The following is a 17679-nucleotide window of genomic DNA, read 5'->3' on the forward strand; positions in this document are numbered from 1 at the left end:
TTCTCTGTAACAACAGTATTACAGATCACACCCATGTGAAATATTTACACTAAATATTTTAGCATATAATCTCTCTCCTAGCTTTCTCTTTGGGGAATGGTAAGATTTTCTGCTTCTTAAGGTTGCATCTGTTTTTCTTTCTCTCTCACCTGAATGCAGAAGGTTTTCTTATGGGACCAGAATGCAACCTGTTTTCCTCTCTTGCTAATTTTCTCTCAATGTCATTGTCTCTCAGTAAGTCATTTTAATGACCATCAAAACATTAATCTTCTAAAAGAGCATCAGTGCTACAAAATAAGGAGAAAGGTTCAATTGATTTTCTTTTTCTTTTTCATATTTACTGTCATTTGGGGTAGATCCTCATTTGAAATTATTTGTTTACCCGTCAATTTCAATAAATTGCAAGCTACTGAAATTATCACAAAGAAGAGAGTCACCTGAAGGACAAAACTGTCATTCTGGTCAACCTCCTCGACTCATTGCCAGGGTATATTGGGAATTGTTTTAATCTTCTCCAATTTCACATTATTGAAGAGACTTCTTTTTTTTTCTGACCTCACAATTACAATCATGATCTCTCACCCAAACACCAGTGTCCCTTCTAATTTTCTCTATCGCATCTACCACGATGTAGCATTAAAATAAAGCATGCATTTTTTTTTTGCTCATTGCATCTCCACCAACTAATATTGAAGTTTCACTGAAAGCAAAGACTTGGATTTGTTCACTACACTATCTCTAAAGCTAAAAGAAATGACTTAGCTATAGTAATATTAATAGCATTTCAGTTACAGTATGATCAAATCCTGGGAGGTACAGTTTGCTCCTGGTGCTTATTCTTTAGGCTAGTAATTCAAATCCCTCCAATAGCATTGTGGAAGAAAGACCTTGAGATCTCCTTCCATGGAGATTACAGCCAAGACAATTCTATGGAGAAGCTCTTTTCTGTTATATGGAGTTGTCATGAGTAAAGATTAACTCAACACCAATGAACCTCATCTTTTCCAGATAGTATAAAAGTAGATAAATGCCCATCAAAGAGCCCTAGTAATATACTGGTTAAGTGGTTGACTGCTAATGAAAAGGTTGCTAGTTCAAGCCTACCAGCTGCTCTTTGAAAGAAAGTGTGCTACTTATAGAGTGCAGCTTTAGAAACACTGTAAGAAGTTGCTGAGAGCTCTGATGGCTTCTTGTTGTTGTTGTTGTACCGTAGAGTCAGAACTGACCAATAGCTGACTCTCAGGTGGATTTTCAGAGGCTGTTAATCACAAAGGAGGAGACTGCCAATTCTTCTCCCTTGGAGCAAGCATCTGGTGGCCTTGAACTGTGTGCCTTTGGGATTGTAGTGCAGCTTCTTGCCACTAGGCTACAGAATTGCACTGCCAAAGCAAAGGTACACATCTGAAATCTACTAGCAGCTGTGTGGGAGAAAGGTAGGCAATCTCCTCCCATGTGATATACTGCCTCTTAAAACTTCCCAGAGGGTCAGCTGTCGATTGGTTGCTACTCATTTGACAATACACAGTAATAACAATGGGTAGTGGCAATCCAATTCTGTCCTATATAGTAACTTTAAGTCAGGAATCTGCTTGATAGCAATAGCTTTGGAGTTCATTTTTTCAGCACCAGCCAGTCGGTTGCTGTGGAGGCATAGTGGCCTCATGTATGACTATGCACCATAGGTTTTCCAGGAACTGGTTTTTCTGAAGTAGAGCAGCAGGCTTTTCTCATGTGACATCTTTATGTGACCTCAAATCTCTAAACTTTCAGTTAGCAAACGAGAGTGTTGACCATTTGCACCACCTTCAGTATCAAGTACCGAAAATATAATAGCAGCAATAATAGTAGTTCAATGTATGAAGGTTTTCTCTCACACCTCCATGGTATAAAATAACCCATTTGTGCAAATCAATGACAATGTCTTTGTCTTGGCATTCACTTAGAATGGCGACAGTTTGGTTCTTATGTGCAGTATGCATCGATCCTGAACTCCAGTGAATCAGTGTCTGTGAAACAAGTGAAGAGTTATTTATACGCAAATCTTCACTAACAGACCCAAGCTTTGAGTTGTGCAGTGTGCAGTTTTTGTTGCATACCCCAAGTTGATTCCAGTGCATAACTCATTGTCACCTAGTCACATCTGACTCCTAGTGATTCTACAGACAGAGCAGAAGTGCTCCATGGCTTCCTGGTTTGTGACCTTCACAGAAGCAGATCACCAGATTTTTAAAAAATTTTTTTTTCTCTCCTAAGGAGCAGCAGCTGGTGAGTTTATACTTCCAAGCTTTTGATTAGCAGCCAAGCCCTTAAGCCCTGAACCACCAGGGATTCTTCTTGTTGTCAGATTTGGTTGAGAATGACTCATAGTGGTCCTATGAACAGATCTGAATCCTGTCTTATTCTGTGCCATCCTTATCATCTCCGACACACTTGAGCCCATTTCTGCAGTCACTGTGTCAATCCATATCACTGAGGGACTTTCTCTCTTTTACTGTTCCTCCACCTTTCCAAGCCTGATGTCCTTCTCCAGAGAATAGACCCTCTTGATAACTTGTCCAAAGTATGTGAGACAAAAATCTATCATTGCTTTTAAGAAACATTCTGACTGTACTTCTGCAAAAGATTAAAGCCTAGCCAGTTAGTTCTACTCCTGCAGGGTCCCTAAGAGTCAGAAGAAAATTGAGGAACAACTGGTTAAACCCAAAAGGGGCTCTGTGGTAAAATACATGTGAATAAACAAAGATAATGTGAAACAAAGCAGCATTGCATTCTTAACTTCAAGGTGCTTTAGATGTATGGCAGTGCTCAAGGAGACGCTCCAAACAAGAACATCCTATGTTTTCCACATACATCTTTCAGACCCTTCACTTCTATTAGCCAGCTTTGTTTCTAAGCCTGAGTTGCATCCTAGGTACATTCTCCTTTATGTGCTTTATGTAACCATGGGAAACTTTCTTCACACATCTGTATGCCTCAGATTCCTCTTCTGTGAGTTTAGGATGACAATACTTACCTTATAGGGCTGTTGTAAAGTTCTGAAACCCAGAGAGCCCTTTATTGATGTATGAACAGCTGGCCACCTTTTAGATTCATTTCTTCTGGCTCATTGTCTAAGACAGAAGTTGATTAGCAGCGACCACGTCTTAGTTTCCCAGGTTTGCTCTAAGTGCACGGTTATGTAAGAACAAATTTCCTATGTTATTTAAAAGCGAGGGTTTAACTAAAGGAAGTTTGTTCTCTCAGATCTTTAGGCCAAAAGTCCAAATCAGGGTGTCAGTAGTACAGCCCTGGGCATTCCTTGCTCCTTTTCTTTGTAGAGGGTTGTCACACGGAGTCCACCATACCCCTTTTGTGTGTGTCATTGTGCCTAGTGTACCCTTTCTACAGGACAGATATGGTTAGTTCTAAGGCACACCCCATATTTATGTGGCTTACCTAATAGGGCAAAAATTCCTATTCCTATTCAAGAATACACCCAGAGATGTAGAGGCTAAAGTTATGACAAATTGTGGAGCCATAATAGACCTATTTCCAGCAACAGGTTGGTGTCCTGTTTCCCTCATCATATGTTCTAGTCCTTACCTGTGTAACTCAATAGGAAGTGAAAAAAAAAACAAAACACAACACCTAGTTTTCAGCAACACCTAATACCCTTGTCTCACTTTGGTGCATCCTGCAGACTTTGTTCCCTATGTTTTGATGTCTTTGATCCCAGATGAAGAGGCTTTTGTCAGGAGGAAGGTGGTAGCATCTAAGTTAATGATTGTGCAGATGGCTGCAAGCTGACAGATCCTGAAGTGACCATATTTTTTCTGTAAATTTCAAATGAAGGTGTGATTTGTGTAAATCTGACCCCTTCCTGTAAAGTGCACATTTACATATATTTGGAATTTATAAATCCCAACAGATTCCACAATATTTATAGCCCTCCATAAAAAGCCTTTACCAGTTTGCAGAGCTTTGCATTTGGCTTCCTGGAATGCTTAAGAGAGTTTCACTAATAATATAGTGGGAGATCTGTTCCACCTGGAGCTGAAACTTACTTTCCCCCCTCCTTGGCTTGTTTTGGAGGGGATATTATAAATAGTGACACAGACGCTGGGATCAGGAATATGGAATTGAAATTTGAGAGAAAAACGTACAGAAACATTTCCATTATCACTGATGCCTTGAATGTATTTTTAAAACAGTTCTGTTTTTCAAATAATGTACCTTCTCTCCTTTCTCCTACCCCATCTCAATTATATCTGAGTCCCCCAAACCTGTTGCCAGCGTCAGGATCCAGTTGCATTAAGGGGAGAGTGAGAGGATTAGCTGACTAGGTGAGAGAAAGAGACCTCTAGTAGAGGTCAGAGCCACACTCCATTGTGTTCATCTCACATTTCACAGGAGTCAGCTGGGAACTGTCAGCGTCCAAGGTACATTCATTACTTGAGAGCCAGCTCACGCATCCTACAGGTATGATGAAAAAATCTCAGCTCCTGGAAGAATATAAAAAAGAAAATCTAAGCGTAATCACAGGAGCAGGCCGAAAAGTAGAGAGCCAAAGGATTGATTCTTACACCTGCCCATTTCTTAATGATTTAGTGAAATACATGATCTCCAAATTAACTCCAAATAAAAACACTTGTTTTCTTATAAACAAAACAATCAAGAGACAACTCATTTGCCCCGCCTGGCAAAAGCAAAGAGAAACTGTTCAGTGCAGCTTAAGTGGCATTACAACTCTTGTGGCATAGCAAGGAGATAGGATTTCTAGCTTTTTTTGCTTAAGTGGAAGGTAAAGGGTAGCCTTGATGGATGGGAGAGTAGGCACAGAGGAAGCAATCAAGTGGTTATGGCTCTTTGCAACACCCTCCTAGTTGAGTGTAGATTTTTCTGTCTTGATAACTTGGACCATTTACTCACCCCACCTTACCACCAAGTTTTCCTGGGCAATCCTCTTGTCTTTAGCTAATAGGTTGGCAGATGTTTGGACCAAACCCCAGAGTCTGTTGTGTACCACATTTTTAATGATTTGTGGTGAACAAAGTAAATGCTTTCAGAGCAGACTTTATGAAGCAGAGACCCAGTTAAGTATGATGGATTTGAGGCAAAAGGAGGGGAAACTCACTGTTGTATGGGGGGGGGGGGTATTTCCTGAACAAGACACAGGAATGTATGGTTCATTGCTAATTCTAAAGTTTTGCTTGAACAATGACTTTTGAAAGAACTGTGCTCTTGAGAACTGTCCTTGAGGCAGAGAGGAATCTCCTCTGCTTTTCTTTACCACCTAAGAGGAAGCAGAGGTATTGAGCTGCTAGACAGGTGCTCAGTGGCTTTGTGCTTCTGTGACCACATTATGGGTCTAGCACAGATGGGATAAATAAGCTGTTTTCATGTCTTAAAGTCTATGAAAGGAAGTAAGACAAGAAAATTGCCATATTGCTTTTCTTTTTTAAAGAGCTAATAAAGAATGAATCCAGTTAGGGCAAATTAAAAAAATTTACTAGAAGTAAGTTTTATTTGTCCACCACCCCTCACCCCCTGCCCCTATTCTTTTTCTCCAGCATTTTTTGACAAAAGCAGTCTGGCAAGACTTGTGTCAAATCAGTGTTTTGATCCCTCTCTTTTGTTCTTTCCCATAGGGTAACCCCTACATGTGCAATAATGAGTGTGACGCGAGCACCCCCGAGCTGGCGCACCCCCCTGAGCTGATGTTCGATTTTGAAGGAAGACATCCATCCACGTTTTGGCAGTCTGCTACTTGGAAGGAGTACCCCAAGCCTCTTCGGGTTAACATCACGCTGTCTTGGAGCAAAACCATTGAGCTCACTGACAACATAATTATCACCTTTGAATCTGGACGCCCAGACCAAATGATCCTGGAAAAATCTCTTGATTATGGACGAACATGGCAGCCCTATCAGTATTATGCCACAGACTGCTTGGATGCTTTTCACATGGATCCAAAGTCCGTGAAGGACTTATCACAGCACACCGTCTTGGAAATTATTTGCACAGAAGAGTACTCCACGGGGTATATGACCAATAGCAAAATAATCAACTTTGAAATCAAAGACAGGTTCGCATTTTTTGCGGGACCTAGGCTACGCAATATGGCTTCCCTCTATGGACAACTGGATACAACCAAGAAACTCAGAGATTTCTTTACAGTCACAGACCTAAGGATAAGACTTCTGAGACCAGCCATCGGGGAAATATTTGTAGATGAGCAACACTTGGCACGCTACTTTTATGCTATCTCAGACATAAAGGTACAAGGAAGGTAAGAGAATTCTGACTGGAAAGGGAAGGAGTGTATCCAAGGAGAATATCAATGTATTGGTTCCAGGCTATAGAACAATATGTGTAAATTTCTGATGAAATATTTTCTCTAGTGCCTTTTGGCATAATTTCTTAGCATTTAAGTAAACATACACATGCACATACCCTCGAGCATCTTAATTGAGACAAAGGAACATTCTAGGTCAGAAGTAGATAAAATGTTAAGCACTAAAAGCAATGGCAATAGACCTAGTTACTCTGTAAGGGAGTGAAAAGCAAATTTATAATTTTTTTTTTCACCCGTAGGAGAGTATTTCAAAACCAGTGATTCTGGGAGTTTTCTCAAGTCACTCACCTGTCTACTATCTTCCTAACAGAGTTTTTGCACATGTTCTTTTATGTTCAGAAATATTTCTACAGATATTCTAAAGAAGAACTGAAAGTATCTAAGAAATAATGCATAAATCAAAGAAGAGAAAACTCTATCTTTCAAGATTTTTATATTACCATCTTCAAATATATTTCCAAAGCAAACTTAGCCTACTCCATCCAATTGCCTCCAACTTACAGTGCTTCTTTAGCAGGTTCTAACACTGTATATCTTTATGGGTGAAGACTCACCCATCTTTCACCCATAGAGTAGCTGGTAGATTCAAATGACCATGCACAATGCATGCTATGCCGCCAAGGTTCCTTAAAATTTATTGCTTTTTTTAGGTGCTATTGAGTTGGAACCAACCCATAGCTGACACTCCAGTGGGTTTTCAGAGGCATTAAAGTGCTTTGGGAGAATGTCCATCTTCGCCCACAGAGAAGTTGGTGGATTCAACTGCAGATCTTTGTGTTGGCAGTGCAGTCCTTGAGAGGGTGAAACCAAGATGCTCCCTAGACTTGGATTTTAAAGCTCTAATAGTCATATTTTGGGCATTTTATCAGGAGGGACCAGTCTTTGGAGAAGGACATCTTGCTTGGAAAAGTGGAGGGACAACACAGGAGAGGGAGATCCCAGATGAGATGGATTGATACAGTGACTGGGGCAGTGGTGGTTGGTGTGTCAGAGGCAGTGGGAATGGGTCAGGACAGGGCGGGGTTCAGAGCTGTTGTACATAGGGTCCCTATGTATCACAGGCAACTTGACAACACATAACAACAACAGCAAGCCACCAGAACTCCCTACTATTTAAAATATGCATCTGAGTCAGACTCTCTTCATTTTGTAGGTGAATTACAGATATACCACATACTAAAGCTGTACACATTCGTGGTCAAAATAAGTGTTGTCTTTGGTTTTGATAATAAATTAGGAATACAATTGAGCACGTTTCCAAGTAATAATTTTTAAGAAATTTAAAGAATAACTTGAACAATGAGAACCAAGATTACCAACAAGTAAGTCTGCAGCCAAATTTTCAAATGTAGTAGTTTATCAGAATAACAAAACAACAGGAGTTGAGATCTGAGATAATGAATAGAGAAAATGAAAGGCAAGCACACACGAATGTGGGGGAAGGGGAAGGAAGAGTAGTGATTGCTCAAAAAAAAGGGCAAAGAGAATTTTAATTAAAATTAAATGAGGATAAGAATATGAGTGATGAATAAATTAAAGTTTAGTTAAGTATTCATACAACTTAAGCATGTAAGTCAAGATTTATTAAAGTTAGTGGTTTCTAGCTTCCCTTTGGGCAGCTCCATCATCAGAAAGAGGAATTTTGGTTCCCTGGCCTTTCACATTTTGTCTCAATTGGTGTTTGCCAACAGTGCTCTTGTATCTCTATGCTGAGAGAAAGAAGAGGTCTCTGCTGTAAATCAAGTGCCAGGGTGGGCACATAGGCTGGGTGTTGAGCATGACCTCAATATAGTAGCAAAGGGCTTAGAATCTTAGTTGAAGAAAAGTAATCGGAATTGGTGGTCATCTCCTCTCAGCCTTCTTATAGATTCCAGTTACCTGTAAAAGAGCCTAGAATCTTTAGCTGTGGTGGCTTTAAATGAAAATGTTTACCAAGATTTGTGTGATGTGGCTTGAAGATATCATTAAAGAAAAAACAAAGAGTTGGAGTAAAAGTGTGAACCGGTATAATATTGAATTTGTAAGTTCCAGGTGATAGAAGACAGCAGGGGCACATGTTGAACTGTTACCTTAAATCTGAGGTTACAGCTTAGAGTAATAAACGTTCAAGAGAGCTAAGAACAAAGGTCCTTAGATTAGCACTCAAATGGCTAATTAGGTTAGCAGTTTCAACTCACCCAGCCATGCCAGGAAGAAAGGGCTAGTGATCCAGCTTTTGTAAAGACCACAGCCTAGAATGCCCTGCAGTTCTGCTCTATCACATGAGTCACTGTGATTCCAGGTAACATCAACATCTTGGGAATATTTTGCCAGAAGATCATCAGTTTCCAGTATCGTATTCTCAAGAGACTGTTGTTAGAAATATTCTTCTATATTAAACATAAAAATAAAATGACTAATGTTGATACTACTGGCAATGATATACCACAGGAAAGTAAGTCATTTAGTTCATAAGAGTAATGGTCAGAATCAGTAAGCTAAGATTTTCGTTTGAATCCTAGCGCAATCTATATTGTTTCTTTAGTCTTGTAAATTGATAACTGCTTGTTTGGAACCAAAACTCTCCTTGCCCAATTTCTCCAACCACACTCAGTTGCCACTTTTAAAGAAGGCAATCTAGTGAATCTTTTTAGATGAGGAATAAAACATATCCGGGGATTATTTTTATTATTAAACATCCCCAGGGGCACAGTGGTTAAGCGCTAATCAAAAAGTCAATGACTTCAGCTCACGAACTCTTCTTTCCATGGGAGAACAATGAGTCAGTGTTTCCAGAACAAATACTGTCCAGGAAATCCAGTGAGGCACTTCTGCTCTGTTCTTTGTTGTTGTTGTGAAGTGCCATCAAGTTGTGCATGACTCATAGTGACCCTAGGAGCAAAAGACTTGATCCTGTTCTAGAACTGTTGTTGTTTCTCTAAGTTCATAGAGCTTACAGAGGCATGTTGCTTAAGTCCATTCATCAGAAATATAGGGAGCTCTGGTGGCCTAGTGGCAAGAAGCTGCACTGCAATCCCAGAGGTGTGCAGTTCGAATCCACCAGATGCTCTGCTGGAGAAGGAGGAACAATTTCCAATTTGATGGCACGTGCACAAAAAATAATAAAATTAAAAACAAAAAGAAGAAATGAATTTGGGTATATTTTGGGGGAGGAAAGGGGAGGGAAAGGGAACTTTTTATTACTCTATATTTGTGTTTCCTCTGAATAATGAAAAAAAGGTGTATAGCACACTTAAAAGAGAAAGGGATGTTTTTTTGTGATTTCATCGGAATCAGGCATGCTAGCTACTAAATGGAGAATCTCCCTCTATTGACCACTTTTCTCTGAGCCTTCATCCAGTAGTATCTCTCAACCATATCTCAGAGCTTCTGAGGATTTTGGCAACATTCTCCTCCCCTCTCTGGACCTACTTTCCCTGTCTTTTCTTATTCTTCTGTCACTTGCAAGCTGTTGGGGAAGCAGCTGGGCAGGGGAGAAAGGTCCAATAGAGGTGAGTCCCTTCCACAAGGTCCCACTCTGTCAACTCCAGACTGCATCCAAATCCCTCAGGGCAAAACTGATGCTGGCATGAACTATGGTAAGCACCAGATGGTCTGGGTATTTTTAGTCACAAGGGAGGGACCAAAGGAGCAAGACCTGATGGCTCAGGCATGTCTCCAGCTTTTAAGTTACATAAAGAAGACCTGCTCATGATGGAACCACTACAGGGAAATGTTGAGTTGTTGACTGGATCAAGGAAGGAGCTTGAAGCATAGATGCAATTTCACAACTGATAATTTCAGTAGAAAGAGCAGCCTAAGTTTGTTTGTGTCTTTAAAAAAAAAACCCCACAAAACAACAACTATAGATTATCTGCAGCTTTGGAAGCAGGAGTGACATCCACGTCCATAGTAGGTTGCCTCCAGAAACTCTATGAACGTGGAAAAATGATGAAAGGTATAAAAGTGTTCAGGTCTTTTGTTCATGGGGTTGCTATGAGTCGTCTACAACTCGGCTCTTAATTACAACGACAACAGATGATTGTTAATCTATGATCTCTTAAAAAATAGTTTTTAAAGTCCAATTTCAAGAATATCATAAATACAAAGTTTGTGAAATACAAGTGGGGTGTTTGTTTCATGTCTCCCACAACCCCCTCCCTATGCTATTGGAAATTAATTCAACTTTCCAACATACCTTTATATGCCTGTCTGATAGTGATGGTGCAGTTTTTCTGCTTGTTACTTGTCCCGTCCTGCAGTAATGTAGGGATTGGAGTGGATTATTTGAGCATAGGAGGAGACTGGAGATGGGACATAAATATACATAGAATGATAGAGGATATAGAATTTTAATCTTATACTATTAACATGTGAAACAAAGAAGGTTTAAAAGATCTTAATTTGCTCTCTGTGGATTCTGATCCACTGGTTTTTGTGTTCACATGCATGCACACCTTTGTGTTTTATTTTATCTTGTGTTGCTTAGTGTAACAGTGGTATTTTGTTTGCCACTAGATTAATGTAGCATTTATGTTCTTTTGGGTATGCAACATAGCTGATACCTATTTTCTTGGTGACAAACCTATTATGAAAATTATAGTCATCTGTTGCCATGTGCTTTTTAAGCATCCATTTGCTTCCTCTCATTGTCTATTTATTAACATCATGGCAGGACTAGAGGAAACATGGCTGTTGGCAATCTCAGCAGCTCTCCAGTACTTACATTGTTCAATAAACCTAATAATCTTCATGAACTAACTCTGACTTATGGATGTCCTGCTTCAGTAAATCAGGGTGATTTTCTCTAGTGAATAATAGACAAGTGCAGTGTGCCAGTACCTTAATTAAAGAGCCGCTCTCTCCGTCTTGATCTCATTTTAATTTACAGGGTAATACTACAATAATATCACTAATGGAAGGTACATTAAAGGGCATCAAGTAGCATTAACTGTATTAAATTATGGTACTTGTGTTAATTAACTGCTGAAGCAAGATGGTTCTAATGGCCAAAAAGGTCGACTAATGCATAAATAAAGTCTACCCAGAAGAGGGGTGAGAGGACAATTGAAGAGTAGATGTTTGTCCTAAATGTCTTTTTATACCTAAAGAGGGCATAATCCAAAGACTGTCACAGATAGAAATGTCAAAAAATATTATACAATTTGTAAGTGTGTGTGTTTCATTTTCTTCTAAGCTTTCCATAATGACATTAATTGTAAAGTTTGGCACCATATTTGTCAGGATCATAAACTTAATAGAATGGAAATGTAGCATTATTTATTGTTTCATTGACGTGAGCTGTTTTAAGGCAGTAGCATGATTTATTGTAATACTTGTTAAATTGAAAAGAAGAATGAACACTGGTTACTGTGCTCATTTAACTGTAAGATATTCTGTCAGCAATGAAATCCTGATGCTGATTTCCAGTATAATATAATAGATACTACTTTTTAAAAGAAGACCTTTAAGATAGAATTGTAAGAACTTTCCCCTCAATGGTCTCAGAAAATCCAATCCACATCTTCATTACTTGCATTCTTTTTGCAATATTTAGGAATGTAATTATTAACTTCATTTCCCAGTGCCTATCTGAGCTCCTTATAGGTAGTTGTCCCTTATTTTCTAATCAGAGAATTGGCTGTCCTGCTGTACTTCCATTGTGAGGTAGCTCCTGTACCTCCATTGAGCACCTTTAAGAGAGGAGCAAATGTACACTACTCCTGAAGCCATTCACCCACGTCATGAGTGAGAAGAACCCCTACACTTTTCGGCACCCTCAAAAGGAATCATACATATATTTTTTTGAATGTTACCACTTGTTATTTGCTGTAGTTAGGGTAATATCAGTCCTCTGACAGTTTGAAGTGACTTACATGTTGCTGTGATACTGGAAGCTATACCATCAGTATTTTAAATAACAGCAATATTACTCATGGTGAATGGGTTTCATCTGAGGATTTAGACTCCGAAATTCTTGGAAGAAGAACTTGAAAATACGCAACTGAAAAATTGTCAGGTGAGAACCTTACAGATAGTAGTGAAATATTGGTCTATATGATGTCAGAGGATGCACCTCTCAGGTTGGAAGGCACTAAAGTAATGACCGGGGGAAAGCTTCCTCATCAAAGATCTCACCTTCTGATATGACCAGAGTGTTCCTTGGAGATGAGAATGGCAAAACTTGATCCCTCATACTTTGAACATGTTGCTAGGTGAGGCTCTCATGCTGGGTATGGATATCCTGCTTGGAATGGTGGAGGGTAAGCAAAAGAGAGAAAGAGCCGCTTTGAGGTACTGATACAGTGACTGCAATTATGGGCTCAAGTCAACAGAGATGTGAGGATGGCACAGGATAGGGCAGGATTCAGATCTATTATTTATAGGGTGGCTAAGAGTTGTACTCAACCTGATGGCACCTAAGAACAACAACCACTTAGAAGAGATTAGGACACAGTATACATTGGCCTGGCTTCCTTTAATGCCACTGATAATAAAAGGACTTATCTCATTTCCAAACAAGATCTTATTTACAAGTATAGTGTTCAGGCATCTACATACCTTTTCTTATGACACAATTCAGACTTCAGAATTCATCACGAATCTCAAGTTCTCTAAGTCTTTTTCCTAGCCACAATTTGAATATATCTGCATACTAAGGTGATACATATACAGTTATGGTTATATAATCTGTAAGTAATGATTATGGGATTGGTACCCAATTCTCACAAAAGATAGTTTACTCATCTTTTGTGGGGGGGGGGTGTCCTGCAAGTACACCTGAAAGTATTAGGCAAAGTGATACGTATATAGTTATACTTATGTAATCTATAAGTATTCTCACAAAAGATAGTTTACTCATCTTTTGTGTGAGGGGTGTCCTGCAAGTACACTTGAAAGTATTAGGCCTGACATGTCTCCATTCTTTCCCAGTAGTCCTAATAATTGAGATTGGGCATTGCTTCTATGTAACAGATTCTTCCTTTTTAATGTAGTCCTTCTTTCTGTCCCACAAAATAAGTATTTTTCTTCCACTCTAGGCTCAGTCTTTGGTTAGGCAGTGACACAGCTCTGCTCTCAACAAGTTTATATCTAGAAGAGCACAGATATATAAACAAACAAACAAACTAAAAAAAACCCTATAACTCTGTTGGTTAAATGCTTTTAATATGTGAATGTGTAAGTGCCAGGTAGCTGAGAAAGAGCTACTAACTTAATCTGAGCAGCCTAGCAAAAGCTTAGATGAAGATGTGGCATTTATGCGATGTCTTGAAAATGTAGTTTAGTGTGAGAACAAATGGATATTCTATGCAGACAGCTTATGCTTTAAAAAGCAGCACAGCATTTTAAGCAACTCAAAATAGTAGGGAATGGATGGAGTGGAGAGAATTCTGGGAGTTTCCCTTCTCATTTTCTCCCTATGGATTTTCAGCCTTGCCAAGAGGAATTGAAGGATTTCTACATCATAGCCTCAGAATTCCCCTGTTATTGGAAACTAAAAATGAGATAGGTTTTCACAAATCAGTTAAGGGAAGAACAGAAACATTCTAATCCACCAGTAGCAGAAACCATTCTTGTGTGTCTGTTGCAGAAGAAGGAAAAAAATGTAAAAGAAATGTAGATTAAAGACCTATAATATTGAAATAACTAATTCTGAACACTGATACTCATATAAGCCCAGAAAAGCTGTCCACATTCCAAAAATGTCATCATAATGCCAAAATTGAATTGTTTACAAAGTCAGTAGCATGTGATGACCAATCATATTTTGAAGAAGAGATAAAGAAAAGACTTAATATTCCACTGAAAGGATGGTGGCTGATAACCTGAGCTAACAGAAGCAGGCTTTTATTCAAACTACAGAAAGAAATTGTGTGTGTGTGTGTGAGCGCATTTTCCAGTTTGGGGAGTTCAAGTGGAGAGTCTAGGTATGGATTTGAACATACCGCACTGGTACTCTATAAAGAGGGTTGAACTAAAAATATAAATTTCCACGATTCATGTGAAAGGTGAAGTTTGGTGAATGAATGACATTGATACTGTAGGGAGTTTTGGGGTGTTTTTCCTAATTATGTTTTATTTCTACATTATGATTATAATTCTGAAGAATCCTGTAAAAGTGAAAGAAACAAAGGAATAATCTGAGAAATAGGAAATCAGCAGAGCTGGTTAAAAATAATCCTACTGGTTCATTAATATTTAAATCATAATTATTTACCTTTGAATATCACTTATTTGCATAGTTCTTTTAGATACCTAATTTCTTTTCATCCTTATGACAGATGACAGGTTTGTAATACAGGTGTTATTTCATTTTAAAGATGAGGAAGATGAGGGTCACAAGTCTCATACTTTTTTTTTTTTTAGCATCTGACATATAAGGAGAGAAAGTCAAGCTAGTAATTAGAAATCTTTTCTTTCTTCAAATGGTTTTGCTGCCGTACTAACCTGAAATGAGCACAGTGTGTGTAAAACCAGTTGTTCAATTGAAGCTGACCCCAAGGGACTCGGAGTAAAAAAGTGCTCCATAGCATTTTCAGCTCCGTTGACTAAGATGCTTTGAACAAATATTGTGGTTAGGTGCCATTGATCAAAGCTAACCCTCCAGCAGGTTTTCAGGGATAGAAAACTTCAGGGGAGGAGATTATTCATCTTTCTCCCACAGAACAACTGGTGGATTTGAGCCATGCGCCTTTGGATTGACAGCGCGGTTCCTTGCCAACAGAGTGCCAAAAGTCAGTGTATATAAAACAAAATACTAGAAGGAACCATCTTTAAATAACAACATGGAGCCTTTATGTCTTGTGGCTTTGCGCTTTTCAGAATGTTCTGGACTGATTCTGTTGTTCCTGCCTTGAAAAAAATATATAAATGTGTGTGTGTGTGTGTGTGTGTGTGTGTGTGTGTGTGTGTGTGTATTTCTATATATATGGGTGTGTGTGTGTGTGTGTGGTGTGTGTTTCAGATGTAAAATCAAATAATGGTAACATTTTCACATATACTATGGGATAAAAGGCAAGTAAATGAACAGAATTTTCTCAGTATTCATTTTTTTCCATGTATTTCCTTATTAATGTCTACAGCTAGTTTCAAATAGTAGACATCATCATACAGGCAACAAATATTAATGGAAAAACCTTGGAAATTAACAATTATTTAGATATACTTTAAAAAAGCTTATCCTTAAATTTAGGGCAATTTATTTTTCTTTTTTAACTTCCACATACCAGTTCAAATTCTCCATTAAATAAGTATGTTATCTCATTCATAAATTCAAATGTCTTAAATTTAAAGTCAATGTGAATTGATATTGAAATATTCTAACATCTAATTAGTTTTTATTTTCTCTTTTCACAGAGAGAATAATGTACAAAAAGAAAATGTTTTAATGAAATACTTGGTAACTATTAACTATTAATAATAATAATAACCACCCCACAAATTTTTACTCCAGTTGGAACACTTTGAATAGAGATTTGTGATATGCATGGCTTGAAATGGACCACTGAGTGCCATTCTGACTTGGAGCTATTTTTTTTAAAATCCCTGAGGATTTGTTGAATTATAAAGAAAATATATGCATAAGCAGCTCATTTTCCTCTGAGGTTTGCACCATTACAAGGAGAGAATGTATCTAATAATTTCTCCAATTAAATGATGAACTGCATTAGCATACAGAAAACCAACCCAGTTTAGGAACTTGTCTCTTTATTGCTAATTCCCTGGGGCTGTAGAATTTTAAGCTAGTGGGTCATTAAAGGAAAGATGCCTCCTTTTTGATGCCTCCTTTTTCAGAAACACATGGATATGTAGGCAGAAAAAAACATAATGAACAAGTAAAATAATTTCTTCTCTGACCTAATCTAGCATTTGTATGGGAAGCAGTGTTCCAGATACAATCTTTTTGGGAGGGGAAAGAAGAGTCCATTCAGCTCTTCTGTCTAACTTCTACAGCCATCTATTTTATCCTAATTCATTGGCTGACATCACTGAAAAATATTTCTATGATCTTTTTTGTTTCTTGGATTTGAGGATTTCTCTGACTTATTAGGAGACTATGACTGTTGTTAAGTGCCGTTGAGTTGCCTGCAACTCATAATGATCCTATGTACAGCATCTCTGAAGCCTACCTTGTTCTGAGTCAGTCTCACTGATTCTGACATGCATACCGCATTGCCCCCTGTTACTGTGTCAATCCATCTCATCCAGGGTCATCTTCTCCTGTGCTGTCCCTCTGCCCTTCTGAGCATGATGTCTTTCTCTCAGGACCAGTACCTCCTGGCCATATGCTCAAGGTATTGCTTACTGAAACTAAGGAGGACCTGACGCACTTGCTGCAAAATGTCAAGGACCGTAGTCTTCAAAATGGATTGAAGCTCAACATCAGGAAAACAAGATTCTCACCACTGGGCCAACTGGCAACACCATGATAGCTGGAGACCATGATCAGTGGTCAATATTTAATGCAAAACTTTTGTCACTTTATGGGCTCAATATCCTTTATGGAGTCAATGTAGATCACTTTATGAGGTCAATAGAGATCATTTCCATTTATTCTCTGAATGGTGCTGTTATGTGCCATCAAGTTGGAAGCTATGCATAACTGACCCTCCAGTTAGTTTCAGAGGCTGTAAATAACATGGGAGTAGATTGTCCATCTTTCTCCCATGAAGCAGCTGATGGATTCGAACTTCTTGCCTTTGGGATGGCGGCTCAACTCCTTACCCCTAGACCACCAGAGCTCCTTATTCTCTGATACATGAGTAAATATCTTACTGTTATTCATTTTCTCAGAATAACACTAATTGTATGGAATGATAGGATGATAAGATGATTCTATGATAATGTCGTTCTGTTATTTTTATTCAGTAAGTCATGTTTATTGTTTATTGAGTCAGCCTCTCACTTGCAATGCCTTCATGTACTATGGACTAAAGTCTACCTCCCTGTCCTAAAATCTGCTGAGGTTCGACTGCTGTGGTTCAGATGGGTTTTATGTGCTTATCTGGGGAAGTACATCACCAAGCTTTTTCAACTAGTTCCTCCTAATCTGACAGATTTTCTAAAACCTGTTCATAGTAATATAGCTGAACGTGAGGTGCATTGGCAGGGAATTTACAACTTATGCTCCACATAGGTAGTTATCACTGATCACCTTCTGCTATTAAATCATTTCGATATTGTGTTCATTACTTTAGAATTGGTTCCAGCTGATAGCAGCTCTCTGTACAACATAATACAACACAGCCAAGTCCTGCATCTTCCAGCCTCACAATCATTGCTATGCTTGAGCCCATAGTTGCAACCACTGAGTTGCCAATCCATCTCACTGAAGGTTGTTGTTGTTGTTATGTGCCGTCAAGTCG

At 38.7% G+C, this 17679-nt stretch overlaps 1 protein-coding gene across 1 annotated transcript in view; it reads left to right on the forward strand.

Annotated features, from left to right (window-relative positions):
- NTNG1 (netrin G1) overlaps positions 1-17679 on the forward strand; it is a gene marked incomplete at its 3' end in the record, with an annotated part of 569354 nt that overhangs the window by 327719 nt on the left and 223956 nt on the right. The window contains exon 2 of the mRNA XM_006882463.1: positions 5628-6268. Within this exon, the coding sequence (XP_006882525.1) occupies positions 5628-6268 (641 nt within the window). The remainder of the gene's footprint in view (positions 1-5627; positions 6269-17679) is intronic.

The sequence above is a fragment of the Elephantulus edwardii genome, unplaced genomic scaffold (assembly GCF_000299155.1).
Source record: "Elephantulus edwardii isolate Elephantulus edwardi_28Jun2011 unplaced genomic scaffold, EleEdw1.0 scaffold00020, whole genome shotgun sequence".
NCBI classification, from domain to species: Eukaryota; Metazoa; Chordata; class Mammalia; order Macroscelidea; family Macroscelididae; genus Elephantulus; species Elephantulus edwardii.